The 17,148-nt window shown below is 37.2% G+C and overlaps 1 protein-coding gene across 2 annotated transcripts in view; it reads right to left on the bottom strand.

Moving 5' to 3' along the window:
• Efr3a (EFR3 homolog A) overlaps nucleotides 1–17,148 on the bottom strand; it is an 80,691-nt gene that overhangs the window by 11,561 nt on the left and 51,982 nt on the right. For both annotated transcript variants that reach the window (XM_039079526.2, NM_001130564.1), the window contains exons 9-18: nucleotides 15,712–15,847; nucleotides 13,318–13,479; nucleotides 11,483–11,597; nucleotides 10,123–10,174; nucleotides 8,159–8,331; nucleotides 7,580–7,655; nucleotides 6,680–6,841; nucleotides 5,978–6,109; nucleotides 4,922–4,989; nucleotides 3,909–4,036 (exon numbers count right to left, since the gene is read on the bottom strand). In XM_039079526.2, coding sequence (XP_038935454.2) covers nucleotides 3,909–4,036; nucleotides 4,922–4,989; nucleotides 5,978–6,109; nucleotides 6,680–6,841; nucleotides 7,580–7,655; nucleotides 8,159–8,331; nucleotides 10,123–10,174; nucleotides 11,483–11,597; nucleotides 13,318–13,479; nucleotides 15,712–15,847 — 1,204 coding nt within the window. The remainder of the gene's footprint in view (nucleotides 1–3,908; nucleotides 4,037–4,921; nucleotides 4,990–5,977; nucleotides 6,110–6,679; nucleotides 6,842–7,579; nucleotides 7,656–8,158; nucleotides 8,332–10,122; nucleotides 10,175–11,482; nucleotides 11,598–13,317; nucleotides 13,480–15,711; nucleotides 15,848–17,148) is intronic.

Raw genomic sequence — 17,148 nt, 5'->3', positions numbered from 1 at the left:
GCTACAGGGGACATGGTGTGCAGGTAGCTCAAACACTAATTTCAACTATTATGCATGTGTTTATAAGTGGGATTACTGGGGTCATATGACAGTTATGTTTTCAGTTTTATGAGAAAAAAACCCTCAATCCTATTTTCCAACGTTGCTATAATAATTTACAGTATCACTAATCATGAGAGCTGTCAATGTAGAAGGCTCCTTTACAAACACTCTTGACACTTGTCATCTTTTACTTTTGTGATAACAGCAAACCTAAGAGGTAATAAGATATCATCTTGTCCTGCTTTTTCTTTTTTGATTATAGATATAGGGTTGAGGTTTTCACATAACTATGTGTTTTCCGTATGTTTCTTTCAAACATCGTAATAGGAAAGGACAGGATGCAAGAACAGCTAATGACCATGGTCCTATAAGGAAAAAGGAAAATGCACCGTGCATCCTAACGCATAGAATCAGCAGCTTACTCAACCCCTGCTGGAACAGATCAGGACAGCTGTCAGGACTCTAAGGCACATGCTTATCCTCCATATGCCTCAGTCCTGAAGGAGAGAGTTATCTCTCTGACTTTCTCTCTGACTTTCAGAACCACACAAGTACTTTCCAATGCCTTCTCTCACTAGGAACTACAGGAGAGAGAGGCACCTGGAAAGCATAGCTTACCGTGTTTCCTCTGTGGTGTGGATAACCACTGACATATGGTAACAATGAACCTAGTTGGGTCCTGTTCTACTCTCATTGCTATAAGGATCTATCTAGCCAAATAAGACTCTGGCTGTAACAGGCACCTGAGAGGCACTCTACAGATACCCTCGAGGCTGACCAGGACTCAACTCCATCTCTACTAAATGCCAATTTAACATCTCCAACTTCTAAGTCATCAATTTTGTTTGGAAAGCCCCCATCCCAATTCTGTGTCTAGCAAGTCATCTTTATCTCTATATTGTTCTTTCCAGAGTGCCATCACTTCTTCATCTGCATTACCTAGACTCTTATTAAGGATAATCTTCTAATATATGTTTCCTTCCATTCTCCTGCTAGGGGAACTTTTTCTGAAGTAAATGACTTCTGTCCTAGCTATGACATACAAACATAGCTGTACAGCCCACTGACTAATGCACATTTTCCCGAGACTTCTGTGTCACTGCACATACATAAATTATAATGTTTGTGTAAGATAGAGACATGGAAAAAAGCTGCTCATAACAGGTTCTGACTGCCAAATTACCTAATAAGAGCAATGTCCAGACACACCTTTATAACCAGTACCAAAGATGCCTTTGTTTAGAGAATACCAGTAACACAGAGTTACTTCAACATTTAGCAACATTCTCTTTGGAATCCATCCAGTGGATGTATGCACTGTGATTTCACTCCACATCCTCATTATCCCCGTTAAGAACTACTATAATTGCCCCACTGGCTGTCATATTAAAACCAAATTATACACTGGATCAAACTTCTTATGGAGCTAGAATAATATTATCAAAGTCATTCAACCACCTGTGTTTTAGGGTTCAGGACCACACTTAAGAAGGAAATACTGAAACCTGAATTTATGAGAATCAGAACTTCTACCCACCTTGCTTGCTTTAGGTTCTGTGTGCATAGAGCTATATACTAATTGCATTATGAGACAGTTACCACTAACTATTCCAGATAGAGCATTGTCTAGTTGTCATATAGTGGTATGCAGTATACAGTGACGCCTTCACTAGTTAAATCAAATTCTAGCTTGTCTAAGAAACAATGCAGGGTTAGCCAGTACTTGCTCAGACACCAGTGGTTCAGCAGTATCAGGCAGATTATCATTCTTTCTCTGAACTACAAAGTTGTTCATCTGGCTTCCCCCATGAGGTTGTAATCCCTCAAGATAGTAATCACACTTAACATCTTTCCATTACCACCTCTCTCAATGTCTGACACACAGTCAGCCTAATCAGTTAAGAAGCACTGCAAAGTAGCAATCCTCCTACCTCAGCCCTCTAGATGCTGGGGTTATTAGCATATGCTACCATGCCTGGCCTTCTGCTAATATCTTAGTATTTTTGTTATCCCGAATGGGAACAAAACTGCAATCTGGATCATTTTGCAGTCAAATGTTCTACCACTGACCTTGCTGTCAGGTCTTAGAGTTGTGCATGAGTTGGCTTCATAGTCATGAAACTCAAAGATGGTGATTATTGCTCATTGCTGTCATGGATCATTCTGAATGTGTGCCAATTTTGATCTCATTAAAAAGTTAGTGAAATAAAATTACTAAGCACTTCAAAGAGCACAAAGACAGACAGTTAGATTTAGTGCTAATCAAACTACTTCCTCTCAACTCAGTGTTCTAGTTTGGAAAGGAGGCAATGCTACCTTCTTCACTGAGCTGTAGGATTAAGTAGGACCATGAACATAGTGCTGCTATCAATGTCAGGCACAAAATATGACAGATAGAGCTAATATGACACTGAAGATAGGTGGTGCAAGCTACCCAACATGCTAAATACATTTTGCTTTTATTTTATTGTTCTTAACTGCACATAATTTTTAGAATCAATAGTGAACAACTGCTACTCAAGAAAAAAAGTAATAGCTGAGTAAAACTGAGAATGCCATAAAATATCCCTCTTAGGACTCTTACATGACACAAGGTCCACACATGAGACTCATTTAACACATCAGTCTTTATAAATGGAAAAGGTCTATTGGTACTTAGGGATTTCTATCTGACCATGTAACTAATTATATCTTGAGATATTCAGAGTCCTCTGAAGCCATGATAAGGAGGCACCGTGAAAGAGATTGTAGCTTGTTCTGAGGGAGAAGGAACTAAAGGAAGCAAGGTCGCATGTGAGACAAGTACAAGACCTTTTACTATAAACTGCAGTTAAGGGAAGAGGGGAAAGGAAAGACAAGAAAGTACTCTATGGGAAAAGGACAGAGCAGAACTACAGCTAATGACAGGCACCTAAATGCACACATGGCACAGGGCTCCTTTCTAAATCCAGGGAGTGCTTTCTTTCCCTACAGGGGGGCAGGCGACACCAGGTGGAGTGACACTTAGTTACCTTTGTATTTCCGCCTGGGTTTATGTGGCTTTGGGCCTGAAGAAAAGACAGCTAAAGCCAAAGTGAAATTATTTAATCTTTTAAATTCTTTTAAAAAAACAAAAAACTTAATTACAGTGCTCTACTATGGTTTTATCTTTTGCTTTTTGTCTTTTAAATGACAAATGTGAAACTGATTGTTTAAAAAATATTTCATTTTGCGTGTTTAAGAAATATTTAAGTACAAACTTAGAAAAGAACAAATAATAGATTAAAAATAACAGTAAAACCAAACACTTGATTTTCTTATGTTAACATCCCATCTACATTTTTAGAGATTTACAGAAAGTTTCTAATGTGGTACTTAAAAACAGAAAATATTTAAAAATAGCTTTGAAGAATAAGTAAAACCAAACCAAACACACACGCACAGACATGCATGCACATGCACACACACACACACACACACACACACACACACACACACACACACACACACACATGCTTGCAGAAGCATGTATTGAAAAACCAAAACCAAAACCAAAACCAAAACCAAAACCAAAACCAAAAAATTGAGGCTGGAGAGATGGCTCAGGGGTAGTGGTTAAAAGCACTGAGCGCTCCTGAGAGGACCTGAGCTCAGTTCCACGCATCCACATGGTGGGTCACACCCATATGTACGTCCAGTTTCAGAGGTTCCGAAGCTCTCTTCTGGACAGCTCAAACACTGTACACACATGGTGCACAAATACACATGTAGGCATCACTTACACACATAAAATTAAAAGGCGTCTTAAAAACGAAACCGTGAGATCCTAAGATATCTAGAATCAGCACTGACTCTTCCCTGCACGGCAGAAAGTTTACTGGACATACCTGTCACCTGTGGCACATAAGGAACCGACAGCCTCTCCACACTGTACCCGCTTCCACCCAGGGATTCTGCAATCTTGTTGGTCAGAAAATATAAATTTTTGTCATGCTTCTCTAAAGATTTCGGAAGCCTGTCAAGTTGATCAAAACAACAATTATTCAAAACTGATTCCTGAACAAAATTAGGTAAAATAGCACAGACTTCTACACTGAAAGACAGAAGTACAAGTTACCTGGAGATTAGAGAAAGCCCACGTGTTTTAAGGGACCAAATCCCTGTTGTTAGGACTCTTCTCTCAGTGTTGCATCACTAGTAAACTGATCCTTGGCACTATGCTACTGTCTGAACATTACTGCACATTAAGGGACAAACCACACTAACCTCGTTTTACTTTTTACATATAGAGGGTGAAAGTGAAAACAGAGCTGAGTGAGTGCAAAGCCCAGAGCCACGGATGACAGGAAGCCCATGTCTAGGCACAGGAGGCCCTATGCTCTCTTGCCCCTGTGGTTGTCATCCTATGCTGTTGCTTTCAGTACTGAGCCCCCTGCTCTTAAAGCCCAAAGTGTGCATCAAGTGTTATCAAGGTGCAGTTTTTTCCCTGTGTAACACAAGGAAGGATGTACAACATGAATTTGCTTTTATTTCTGTCCCTTAATTTTATGTTTTGTTATGTTATCAAAAAAAACCTTCAACAGGAAAATTGAAGAGAAGTTTTCATTCACATGAGAACAAACACCAAAACAATGCCACCATTAAGAAATATATTACCATGTTTTACAAAGTGGGATAAAGTTGGTATTTTCAGGACTATGTGCATATCTACATCTACAGAGTACAAGTACTTTATAACATAAGAGAAAGGTTGTATGAATTAAGTGACAGAAATGAGACAATTAGGCTAATAATGAACATAGAACAATAACTACTCCATTGCAATCATTAGAAACTGGCCTCTCTGGCCAGTCTATATATTCTCTCTCTATATTCCTTCATATATAAAGAATTCACATACATGCACTTATCTCTGAAAATATGCTCTGGTAGAAAATAAGGGGCTTCCATAGTTCGAGTTTCAATAACCTGAAAACAAGCAAACACAAAACAAAACTGAAAGTAGAAGTCTCCCTTCTTAGGGCATTGCAGTGAACATTTACAAAATAATGAAGAAAAACCCTGAAAAATACCTTTAAGCACTATTAAGTCTACCTCTGAATTCAACTAAGTTCATTTTGTTTTCACATAATACTAAAGAGTCATCAACTATCAAAAGCCTGATAATAAAATATATGAAGTGAAAAATGATGTTATATTTGCTTAAACACACTAGGAAGAAACAGAGCATGTAGCAAAATAATACAGACTTACTTTAGAAATCTCTTCAGGAGTTATTTTCCCCTCTGTGTGCTCAGTAGTTGCTCAAAGCTCAGAGCCCTGGGAAGAGTGGCTCCCTAAAGGGTCTGATTTCTTGAATAATACACACACACACACACACACACACACACACACACACACACACACACCTCAAATATGCAAATGAGTCTTAAGTAAATGAATGAGTTTTGTCTTTTACAATGTACCAAAAACCTACATTTAGCAAAATGTACAAGGTCTCATAAAAATGAGGTTCTTTGACAAAGGCTTTTAGTGGTGGCATGTTCTGTTACATTAAGTTAAGGACTCTGAAATAGATATGAAATAATGTCAATAACTGGAATGACCACTGAAAAAAGCTAAACACTGCTGAAAGACAGTATAATTCAAGGAGGCACATTAATCATTCAACATTACCCCAGAATGTACAAATAAACAACAATAGAACTGAAGATGACAAGATTCACAATGGCTCAATGGAAGACAGGAAAGCACTCTACTCTACTCAACAACAACCTTAAAAACAGTAACAACCTAAACATGACAATGTTAACTGTACTTCTGACTTAGAACCTCACATTTTCACAGAACCCATCCATCCAACCATCCATCCATCCATCTATCGAAATCAGCTACTACTCAGAAATCAGCTCTTTTTATACAAAACCAGGCTGAAGCACTTTTCTCAATCTCTCACCTTGCTAACATGCTGGCAGAATGCTGGAACAGCTATCATTTGACTCACAAAGTTGAGATAGGCTGCAACCAGTGCCATAATCCCACAACGATGAAACATTGGCAGATTATCTTCATTGATAATTGCACTGTCCTTAAGTAGAAAACAGATACATTAGAAAGATAAAGTTCTCACATTCCATCATATTCTCTGATTCATTCCACTGAGAAACTGAAGATAGTCTAGATAGCCGACATGAACACATGGTGTGTGTGCAAATGCATTACATGCTGCCCTTTTATTATAGGACACTCAGCTCCAACTAAACAATGCCAGTTGATGGGCTGGAGAAAAGGCTCAGTGGTTAAGAGCACTGGCTGCTCTAATGGAGGTCCTGAGTTCAAATCCCAACAACCACATTGTGGCTCAAAACCATCTATAATGGGATCTGATGGTCTCTTCTGACATGCAGGTATGCATGCAAATAGAACACTAATATACATAAAATAAAGAGATCTTTTAAAAAATGGCACATATGTAATAATTACTAATGACTATGCTTTCCAAAAGACTGGAAGCATAAGTACAAGGACTGTCTTTTTAATCAAATGCTAAAAGATTTTATATTCAGCTTCTATTTACTGTAATTGAATCTATAACTAGAAATCATGCCTCTCTCTAAGTGATACTTACTTTCTTCAGTGGAATGTTAGGAAAGCATACCTGTAAAGCAATGGCCAATCGAATGAGGTCGATAACCACCTCTTCATTGGCAAGTTCGATAGTTATCAGAGCGAGAGATGTATAAAGAAGCTCATAGTTTTTCTGAACGTTGTCTTCTTCTTTGCAGCCCAGATATATGTGCCTATATAGCTGTTGCCCATTCTGAAAGATACAGAAAAGGTAATTTTGTATAACACTGTAGTTCACGTAAGAGCAATGACTGCACCAAGCAAATTCATATTCTCTAGTGCATTTGTATCATTTAAAGCTATTACTCAGGAATCCCCAATATGGGACGCCATGGAAAAATGGAATTGCACAGCATAAGGCTTGTACAAGTGTAGGTGCAGCAGAGTTACTTATGGCATTCTAACAGAACAAATCCAAATATCAGCCAACAAAAGCATAATCTGGATTATCTTACACCACATATATTATAATATCTATGGTGTCACCAATACACAAGATGAATTTCACCAAAACACAACTAAATTGAAAAAGCAAGTTAAGTATAAAATAACATGATTTATGACTCTTCATCCAACATATAAAAACTGACAAAACAAGATAGTAATATATGGAAGTCAGACATTGATTCCCTCTGAGAAAGAATATTGACTTAGAAAATGGGGTACAAGGGATGTTTTTGTTACGTGGTCGTTCACTTTAAAATAAGTAAAATAGCAACGCGTATGCATTTGCATTTCATAATAAATAGTCATTGTTTCCTAAACTAACATGCACACTTCTGAAAGGTGAGGAACTGTGGTGGGACTGTGGCTGGCTGGAGCTGGCAGTGAGAGGACATTTACTCCAAATGCTATGTCTTCATTTAAGGCTGCAGACTAATAAACATTTAAAACACTGCAGTTACATTTAACACTCTAACGGTGACCTCACCTTTTTCATGAAGCTTGTATCTTGTCTACAGATTTTCTCTCTTTTTATCTTCAAGTCAGCCACATCTGGAATTATTCTAGAAGCAATATAATCAATCATTTTTAGTGAATAGCACATTTGGCTCTGATATCCTGTACTTTGTAGAGAATTATTTGAACTAAGAAGTTTGAGTGGTGACACATCTACAAACATTTAGAATGTTTATATGAAATGATATTCCTGGATATTCATGCTTAATTAAGAATTACATCATTTTCCTTCATAGTGTTATTCACAGGCTTAAAACAAATGCAAAACCAGTTTTTACTCCATGTGTACAGTTATCACCATATTAGACCCTGGAGAGCACAGAGGATGATACTCAAACACATTATATTAAAGCAAACTAATAAATCATTTTGACACCAACTAAACATACCCCCCAACACACACACACACACAGACACACACACACAGACACACATACACAGACACTCTCTCTCTCTCTCTCCTCTCTCTCTCTCTCTCTCTCTCTCTCTAACACACTGATTGAGAAAACTGAAAACACTCCTGAAGGCCCTCCCAGGGCGGTGGATTAACCTGATGCCACGGAGCTTCGCTCTGTTGTCATGGCGGTCCATTAGGTTGTGCATCACTTCCAAGACTAACTGCCTCAGCTCATAGTCTTCCATGAGGGATGGTGACAATAGAGGATCCAGAAATGACCCAGGCAGTGCAGTAACAATTGTCTTGGCTTTGTATCCAGACGTCACCTGATTACAAGGGGAAAATTAACAAATGATGTTCTCATGAGTCCTTAGGTAAAATATCACCTCACAAAATTCTGTTTAGGAAACAGAACTATAGGCATAAGCCTAAAGAAATCTATGAAAGAAACCTGTAGGGCAGACAAGATGTTAGTATGTCAGGAACAGTATTTGAAATAAGTTTAAGATGAACATCGTACATGTGGTATGTGGTCCCATGTGCAGGCTCAACTATGTGCCTGTCAACTGTGTCCTGACTGCTGTCTGTCAGACAGGCTGATACTCCCTTACATAGAGAAAGCCAGGGCACAGGAAGGGTGGAAGACATTTACAGGGAAAGCAGGTGGAAAACAGCAAAATCTGACCCTGTAAACTGTTGTTTCCAACAAAACTACTGGGGAATAGGAACATATTTTCATTTTGGAAAATTGTATTCTGTTATTCAATTTGATACTTAGGATAATATTTAACCTTTCCATTTTTAAATTTTGAAGGAAAATATGCTTACATGCTATTAAACATTTAAAAACTATGGACAGTGGAATTCACAAAGCTGAATGGTATAATTAGAATAAGAAGCATGGTGATATTTTAATATTTTTATATTTGTACAATATATTTGTAGAATAAAGAATTATAGCCATATCTAAGAAAATTTTATAAGCACACCAAAACAACAGTGTTTATGTCATCAGAACATGGAGATATTTTAAAGTTAAGACACAATAAATAAAACAGACACATGGGAAAGGATTGATAAGCATCACTTCAATTAGATTCAAAATCCTATATAACAAGGACCAGAGAGAGAATTAAAACTGAAACAATATAAGAGTCTTTTGTGCCCAAGTGTGAAACAGGGTATAATAAAATGCACAAGAAAGGTCTCTGAAATGAACTTCTAAGACTCTGGTTGGAAAGCCAGTCCCTGTTTGTCCTTAGCAGGATGCCAGGAGGTAAATGAAAATAATGTAACTTAAACAGGGTTTGACATGTCAGTCAACAGCAACTGATAAGCCAAATGGGTGTAGGGAATCTCACACGACCACACCCACTAGACCAAGAGCTATAGGGAATTGGAGACTGCTGAGAGAGGAAGAAGCAATCTTCACCAGAGACAAGCTCCCTATATTGTCACTCTGAAATGTATACATATGAGCAACAATAAATGGATTCAGTAAGTTGCACTTTTGTTCATTCACTTGCATATGTATGTAAGGTTAATAATTGAAGAATAAGAGCCCACGAATTTGAAGACAAGGAGGAAAGAAGGAGTTGGAGGTAGGGGAAAAATTAAGTAACTACATTTTAATTCAAAAACTAAGAAAGGAAAAGTGAGCATATTTATCATACAGAGGACCTCTGTTACTTCCTTTTCTGTTATCTATTGCCACTATAAACTTAAAACAACAAATACTGTCAGCAATAAACCATTTTCTGGTCAGTATATAGAAGGCACCATGGATTTTCGTATCTGAATTCTAGTCTCTGGCTCAGTGACATTAGACTTCCTCAACTCTGTCCACCTAACTCCTTTGAACACAGTACATATCTCTATCTATAAAATGGAAATTGTTTCTGACTTCTGTAAATTTAATCATAATTAAGATCAAACAGAATGCCACCGACTAGAGAGAAGTATGGCAGAACAGAGATGAAGGGAGAGGTACTCAAGTGAACAAATGCAGAAACAGCCAGCCCGATTCTTACTGCGGCCAGAAGGAAGGAGGCTGGCAGTGACTCCACTCTAATCAGTAATTTAAGGGATGTGTCCCTCACGTCTATTAAACTCCTTACCATGAGCAAAGACCTCAGCAACATTATCTGAATCCTCCTGGTTCCTAAATCCCTGAAATATATAAAGTATTGGTGTTATCAATGCTAATTTACATTTATAACTTTATGTACTTAAAATACATTTTTTTCTGATTTTAAAACTTCATTCTTACTGGCTAGATTTTATTTATTTTTACAATTGCTTATGCCATGACTCACTTCATACACTAAAATAAATTTCATATAAATTAAGTAGATTATATATAAAAATAATTTAAACAAAAAAATTCAGTTACTGAATTGGGTCTTCAAGAACAAAAACTGATATGATGATATGAATATTAAATCCTCCAAATATAAGACAAGTGACAGGAGTGTGCAGATATGCGAACTGTCCTCCATGAACATGACAGTTATGTTTATTGAAAATGGAAATGCTTCTTTTATCTATTTGAACATCGCACATTGCACACATTCTTACACTATTCCCCATAAAAAGATAGAACTATAGTAACTTTTCTGAGAATAGAGTATTCTCTAGTTGGCTTTTAACCTTTGTGCCACTAATAACCCTTTTTTATTTATTAACTCTTATGGCTATCACTCTTGGCCACTTGCTAAGGAAGCATGCTCAACTACCACACTTATCCTACTTTCTCCAGCTGATAGTGCTTTTTGAGCTCTGGATTGACTATATGGACCAATGGGCTACAGTACGCTGTACATGTGGATTTCCATCTCCTAAAAAGTTATAAGAGCGGGACTGGAGTGATAGCTCAGTGACTGCTTTTCTAGAGGTCCTGAGTTCAATTCCCAGCAACCACATGGTGGCTCACAACCATCTGTAAAGGGATCCCATACCTTCTTCTGGTGTGTCTGAAGAAAGTGACAGCAACAGTGTACTCACGTACATAAAATAAAAATAAATCTTTTTTAAAAAGTTTAAAATTTTTTCTATGACAACCCAACAGTTATGTACTTATAAGGCATAATGAGATCATTTTAACATGTTACCTAAGGGTTAAGTATATTACCAAATCAAATCTATAAAAAGGGATCAGTAACATCCTAAATCATATTCCTGATTCACTAACAATGTTTTAAGATTTCAGGAAATGTTCAGTTTTACCACGCATATGTGAAGACACACAAAGCACAGGCCAAATAAATCCTTCACTTTGTAAATAAAAAAAGACCAAAAATACAAGAATTTTAAACTGTAAAATGATCCAAAATGTATGTTAAACATTGATTTAATAGTTTAATGATTTACTACCAAAGAAAACACTGTTGCTCTTTATTACTAAAATTTCAAAACTCTAACATTTGAGTTAAAAAAATGTAATCTAAAAATGATTTCATTTACAGTCTGAGTACTTACCCTAGTTGGCTGATATCCAAAGTATGAGTGGATGTTCCAAAAACAGGCACTTTCCCCATGATGAACATCATGATCTCTGACCTCTGATAGTCTGGTAAGTTACTTCCAAAAAATCCTATAAATATATGAAGACAATTTAAGAAATTGGAAAATGGTAACTTCCCCACATAACCCAAAACTATTTTTAAAATTATTTTATTATACTTTGAATACATAGACATTTTGACTACCCGGATGTCTGGGCACCACTTGCATGCTTGGAGCCCAGGGAGGCCAGAGGAGGAATTCTGAAGTTGGGCTAACAAACGGTAGTTAACCTCCATGTGAGTGCTGGAAATTGAATCTAGGTCCTCTGGAAGAAGTGTTCTTAACCCCTGGGCCATCTCTCCAGAACATCTCTATAAGCCACAGAGTTGAATTTTAAACAGAGCTTGTAGATTAAAACAATGACTGTGTTCAAGCTACATATAAGCTAAATAAATTATAATTTCCCCTACCCAACATTAAATATAATATAAATAATAAAGCAGAAATAAACAGATAAACTTGTTAGTCGTTTTTAGCAGATCTGCAGACTGTGAACCTAAATTCCCATGCTGTTAAACCTGGTAAACACCAGAAAACATCAATTCCCTAAACTGTATAGCATCTACACTCAGCACCTAATGACCTTAGCATTTATTACATGCAGAGTAATACCCATCTGTAGATTACTCTAGGCAACACCTAAAAATCAGAATTTCACAATAAACTTCTTTCACAATATCCTTGCTTTAGTTTCCTCTCACAGAAATGGGAATAAAAAAGGTAAGCACTCACAAATAATAGTGATGTTTACCAATTTTGAAAACTTTGATTATGTTAAAAAAAATCTTTTTCGAGCTGGAGAGATGGCTCAGCGGTTAAGAGCACTGACTGCTCTTCCAGAGGTCCTGAATTCAAATCCCAGCAACCACATGGTGGCTCGCAACCATCTATAATGAGATCTGATGCCCTCTTCTGGTGTGTCTGAAGACAGCTACAGTGTACTCATATATAATAAATAAATAAATCTTTAAAAAAAATCATTTTCTGTGGAAAAACATTTAAGAGTTAAGTAGTAAAGGAAAACTTAGTTTTCTTCAATGGGATCTCACTGGGTATATTAAGCACACTTAAGGGCAGGCCAAATGCCCCGCAATAGACAGCCAAAACAAATTCGGTGGTGTTTTTGTGGACTTTTTATTACTTATTGCTTTGTTTTGATTTTTGTTTTGTTTTTGTTTTTTTGTCTTATTTGTCTTGTCTGTGTATTATGATTTCAAATCTTGCATTTTTATGGGTTTTCTTTGGGTGCTTATACTTGTGTTCATTCCTTGTTTTTCTTATTTAAAATTCTAGTTTATTTGCATGTTTGCTTTCTTGGACATGAGGCCTGGTGGTGGGCAGGGATGTGAGAAAGATCTGAGAGGAGATAGAGAAGGGGCAACTTTGATCAAAATATACTGTACAGAAATTCTTTTCAATTAAAAGAATTTAGCAGTAAAAGACCATAATGGATGTAACTCATACTACCCAGTAAATTTATTTTTAAAAAAATAAATGTATATGTATGTTTTTATTACAGACAAATATTCATAAACATTCATGTACACATGTGTACATAAGAGAGATGGAGGAGAGAGTTAAAAGTGTCAACAGCAGGTACCAATGAATAAAGGACAACTTCTTATGCCTTGTTTTCTTCAAACACACTTTGACAAATGCACACCACAAGCCAAGTAGCGCATGTGAGAACACCTTGCATCTTGGTGCACTGGCTTTCATGCAGTGACTTGAGAACTGAAATCACACACCTATTGTCTGGATGACAGCGTTCTGCACAATCTTCTCATCGTTGTCTTTGGAGCTTAGGGAGACGCTGCCTACAGAGCCCTTCTGGGAGTCACTGGCTTCCAGTTCCACGCTGAGCCGCAGGTGCTTCAACAGGGTGTTGAAGACTTCTAACACAGTTGGACCTGTGACACATCGTCTTTGTGAGTCCATGTACCCAAGAGTGACTGTCAAACTTCACAGAAGACTTTACAGTTACTTTCTTTTTCTGTCAACAGTACTAATAATTTATGAGATATCACGTTCATTTTTCTGAAGTTGTCTAAATAACAAAGTCTCACAGTCACACTACAAACAAGTTCTTGGCATCTGTGAGGAACTAGCTGCTCCTCACGAATTCACACCTATGCCTACAGAAATACGTATACACAAAGGACTATCCAAGTCATTCTACTGATCTAACTTTATCTACATAAAATGTTTACTAAAACAACATGTAATTTGACTGAGGGCTAAATTCATAAAGAACTGTAACAATTTTTTTATTTATTCTGAGATTAAAAACAGAAGAATTTCCAATTATAAGAAACTCTGCCAAGCTAGTGAACTGATTTTTCTTTGCTTTTTTTCCCTCAATCATATTACATGTTAAAGGTTCCATAGCTGTTATGCACACACAATTACAAACTTATCCAGAAATGAAGCCATTGTTAAATACTGCCCCGTAATCATAGATCTTAGTTTACTACACCTAACATACAGTGGGCATCAGTAAACATGATGATTCAATATGTCACCTGTGCTCCATTTCATATGCCAAACTAATCTGCCAATTAATATCTTTCCTATACATACACATACACACACACACACAACATATACATATATATGTATATATACTATATATATATATATATATATATATATATATATATAGAGAGAGAGAGAGAGAGAGAGAGAGAGAGAGAGAGACAGGGTATTACTATGGAACTCTCTGTATGGAACAGGCTAGCCTTGAATTCACAGAAATCAACCTGTTCTGTCTCCCAAGTGCTATGATTAAGCATGTACACCACTAGACTCAGCTATCTTCACCTTTATAAGATAAACAATGAGAAGTACACATCCCAAAATGTTTACTCTTATTTAGCATTGAATATCAGAATACCCAATAAACAAGGATTCCACTTCAATTTTAAACAGTAAAACAATAGCCAGGTTCTCCCTGACTTCCGTACTTTTATCACACTCCCTCATTTCCCTAGTCACATATGCAAGACACATCAAGATCTTTGACTAGGTTACCCTACAACTGGCCAGCTTCCTAGGCATGCTGAGCAAGGTCAAGCTCTTGTCCTCACTCCTGAAACAATGACGGCACTTCTCTTCAGCCAACCCTCCACTTTGCAGCACACCTGTAGTCAGTCTTTAAAGCTCTCCTGAACTGCAGAATGACTTGCTTGCACTGTAACTTCTTGTTTCTCCCACACATTCCAGATAAATGGACCACAGAATATTCTGATTTTGCTAATATACATTCCTCAAGTTTTCTGACCCCTGGTTATCTCAGGCCCATGTGATCAAAGTCTCTTTATAGTATAGAATTAGAATTGTCTAAGTAAACTACACATGGAAGAAGGCCTTCATGTATATGTTTGTGTATGTGTTAGTAACAGCTATATGTGCATAGTTTAGAGACAGGATTCACATACAAACAACCAAATTATCAATGTCTCCTATGCTCCTCAGCACAACACTGTGAGGTTGTACTGTTGCTGCACTAAAACAACTTTTCGGTCTCAGTAGGCTCCAACACTGAAGCAGTTCAGATTTTGGACTTTTGGACTAGGAACTTTGAACCTAAATTAGGTTTGGCAGTGCATGCCTAAAATCCCAGCTACTCAGGAAGTTAAGGTAGGGAGGGTTCATGCGTAAGGCCCACACAGTCATCACAGTGAGTGCTAGCCTAGAATGTTTACTAAGATGTCATTTCAAAATAACAACTACAAAGAGCTCGAATGTATGTCAGGAGTAGAACACTTGTCTAGGATGTGCAAGGCCCTGGGTTGAATACTTAGTAATATTGAGAGAGAGAGATAGAGAGAGAGAGACAGAGAGAGAGAGAGAGAGAGAGAGAGAGAGAGAGAGAGTGAGTGTGTGTGAGTTGACTTGCATCACTTTGTAAGTCTGTATTTATACAATGCTCAGTATACAAATCATATCCTAAAGCCTTTATTAAAAGAAATACAAGAAAATGACTGAGGGGAGAAAAAAACGGAAAGACTGATCACACGTGCACTCAAATCATAGGACATGTGAAAATATGTGGAGCGATCTGATTTTAAAGGTTACTTTGTATACAAATACTGGGGAGACTATATTATCACTTATTCATTTTGTGTTTTATTGATACTCACCTATAGAACCTTTAGCAGCAATGGCGACAGCCTCTAACAGAACCTGAATGATACCTGCTCGAACCCGTGGAGAATCCTTCTTACGAGCATCAAGGTGTCCAAGAATTTCCTGGATCACATGGTGAGAATACTGGGCCTAAAGGAAGCAAACAGCATAAACATGTGTGAGCAAGTAAATGCACATGGTATATCCTTAAGAATGAAAAGGCAAAATATGGTACTTCACCATGCCTTATAAAGAACTGGTATTTATAACATGTGACTGCCCAAAACCAATTCTTCAAAGAATAAACAGTGATATTGTAAACTAATTTATGACATCCTGAATAAAAACAGGAAATTACCAAATGCTGTATTTAACTCAGTGGTGGTGGGGTGGGCGCTAAAGAGATGGCTCAGGTATTAAGATCACTCACTATTCTGGAGGACTCTGGCTTTAGTTCCCAGCATACACTTGCTAGCTCACAAGTGATTTCAACTCTAGTTCCAAAGGATCTGATTGCTACCTCTGGATTCTGTAGACACTGGGCATGCATGAGGTGTACATACATGCATGCGAAACACTCACATGAATAAAATAGAAATAATCTTAAAAACGAGAGAGGGAAGGGAGAGAGAGAGAGGCAGAGAGAGAGAGAGAGAGAGAGAGAGAGAGAGAGAGAGAACCTACTTTGACAAGTATAAGATGAGAGCTGAGTCTTGAGTTGTCCTGATTTCTACATGCATGTCATAGCACACATGTGCACACAACCAACACTCAAAGACACATACATAATAAGTATATTAGAAGCAAAGATGACCAAAACTATAGGTAACTAAATATTAAGCACTGGTACCCAAAAGATTTATGAGAAATTTTAATCTTTTTATACTTTTAGCGACTTTCATAAACAATACCGAATATACTCCTGTAATTTGATAATAGGACAAAAAATGAAAAATCAATTATAAAAGTTATAATACTTCTCTATCACCAATAGATAAATTCTACTATGACCACCTTAGCATTCTCTAGTCAAAGCCTGTATAATCACAAGCCAGTGTCAAAAGGAAAATACTATCAGAGTGTAACTGACAAAACTTAAAGCAGAGGATTCTCTAATGACTTTGATATGTAACGTAAAAAAATATTAGGACCTAAAACAAACATGCAAATGAGCTAACAGTATACCTAGGAAAGAAAGCATTTAACACTAGTTAATTTGTTTTCTTTGTCTTCCTTCCTTCCTCTGTTTGTTTGTTTGTTTGTTTTTGAGACATGTTTTTCCTCTGTAGTCCTTGCTGTTATAAAGTTTGCTGTGTAGACTGAGCTGGCACCAAATTCAGAGATCGAACTACTTCTGCCTCCCATGTAATAAAACATGTGCATCTCCATTCCTGATTGAACTCTTTTACATGAAGACTCTTCTTTTTCTTTTCCAAAATCTGTACTGTGTG

This window comes from Rattus norvegicus, chromosome 7, assembly GCF_036323735.1.
Source record: "Rattus norvegicus strain BN/NHsdMcwi chromosome 7, GRCr8, whole genome shotgun sequence".
Classification (NCBI taxonomy): Eukaryota; Metazoa; Chordata; class Mammalia; order Rodentia; family Muridae; genus Rattus; species Rattus norvegicus.
This window is presented reverse-complemented; position numbering and strand designations above follow the sequence as displayed.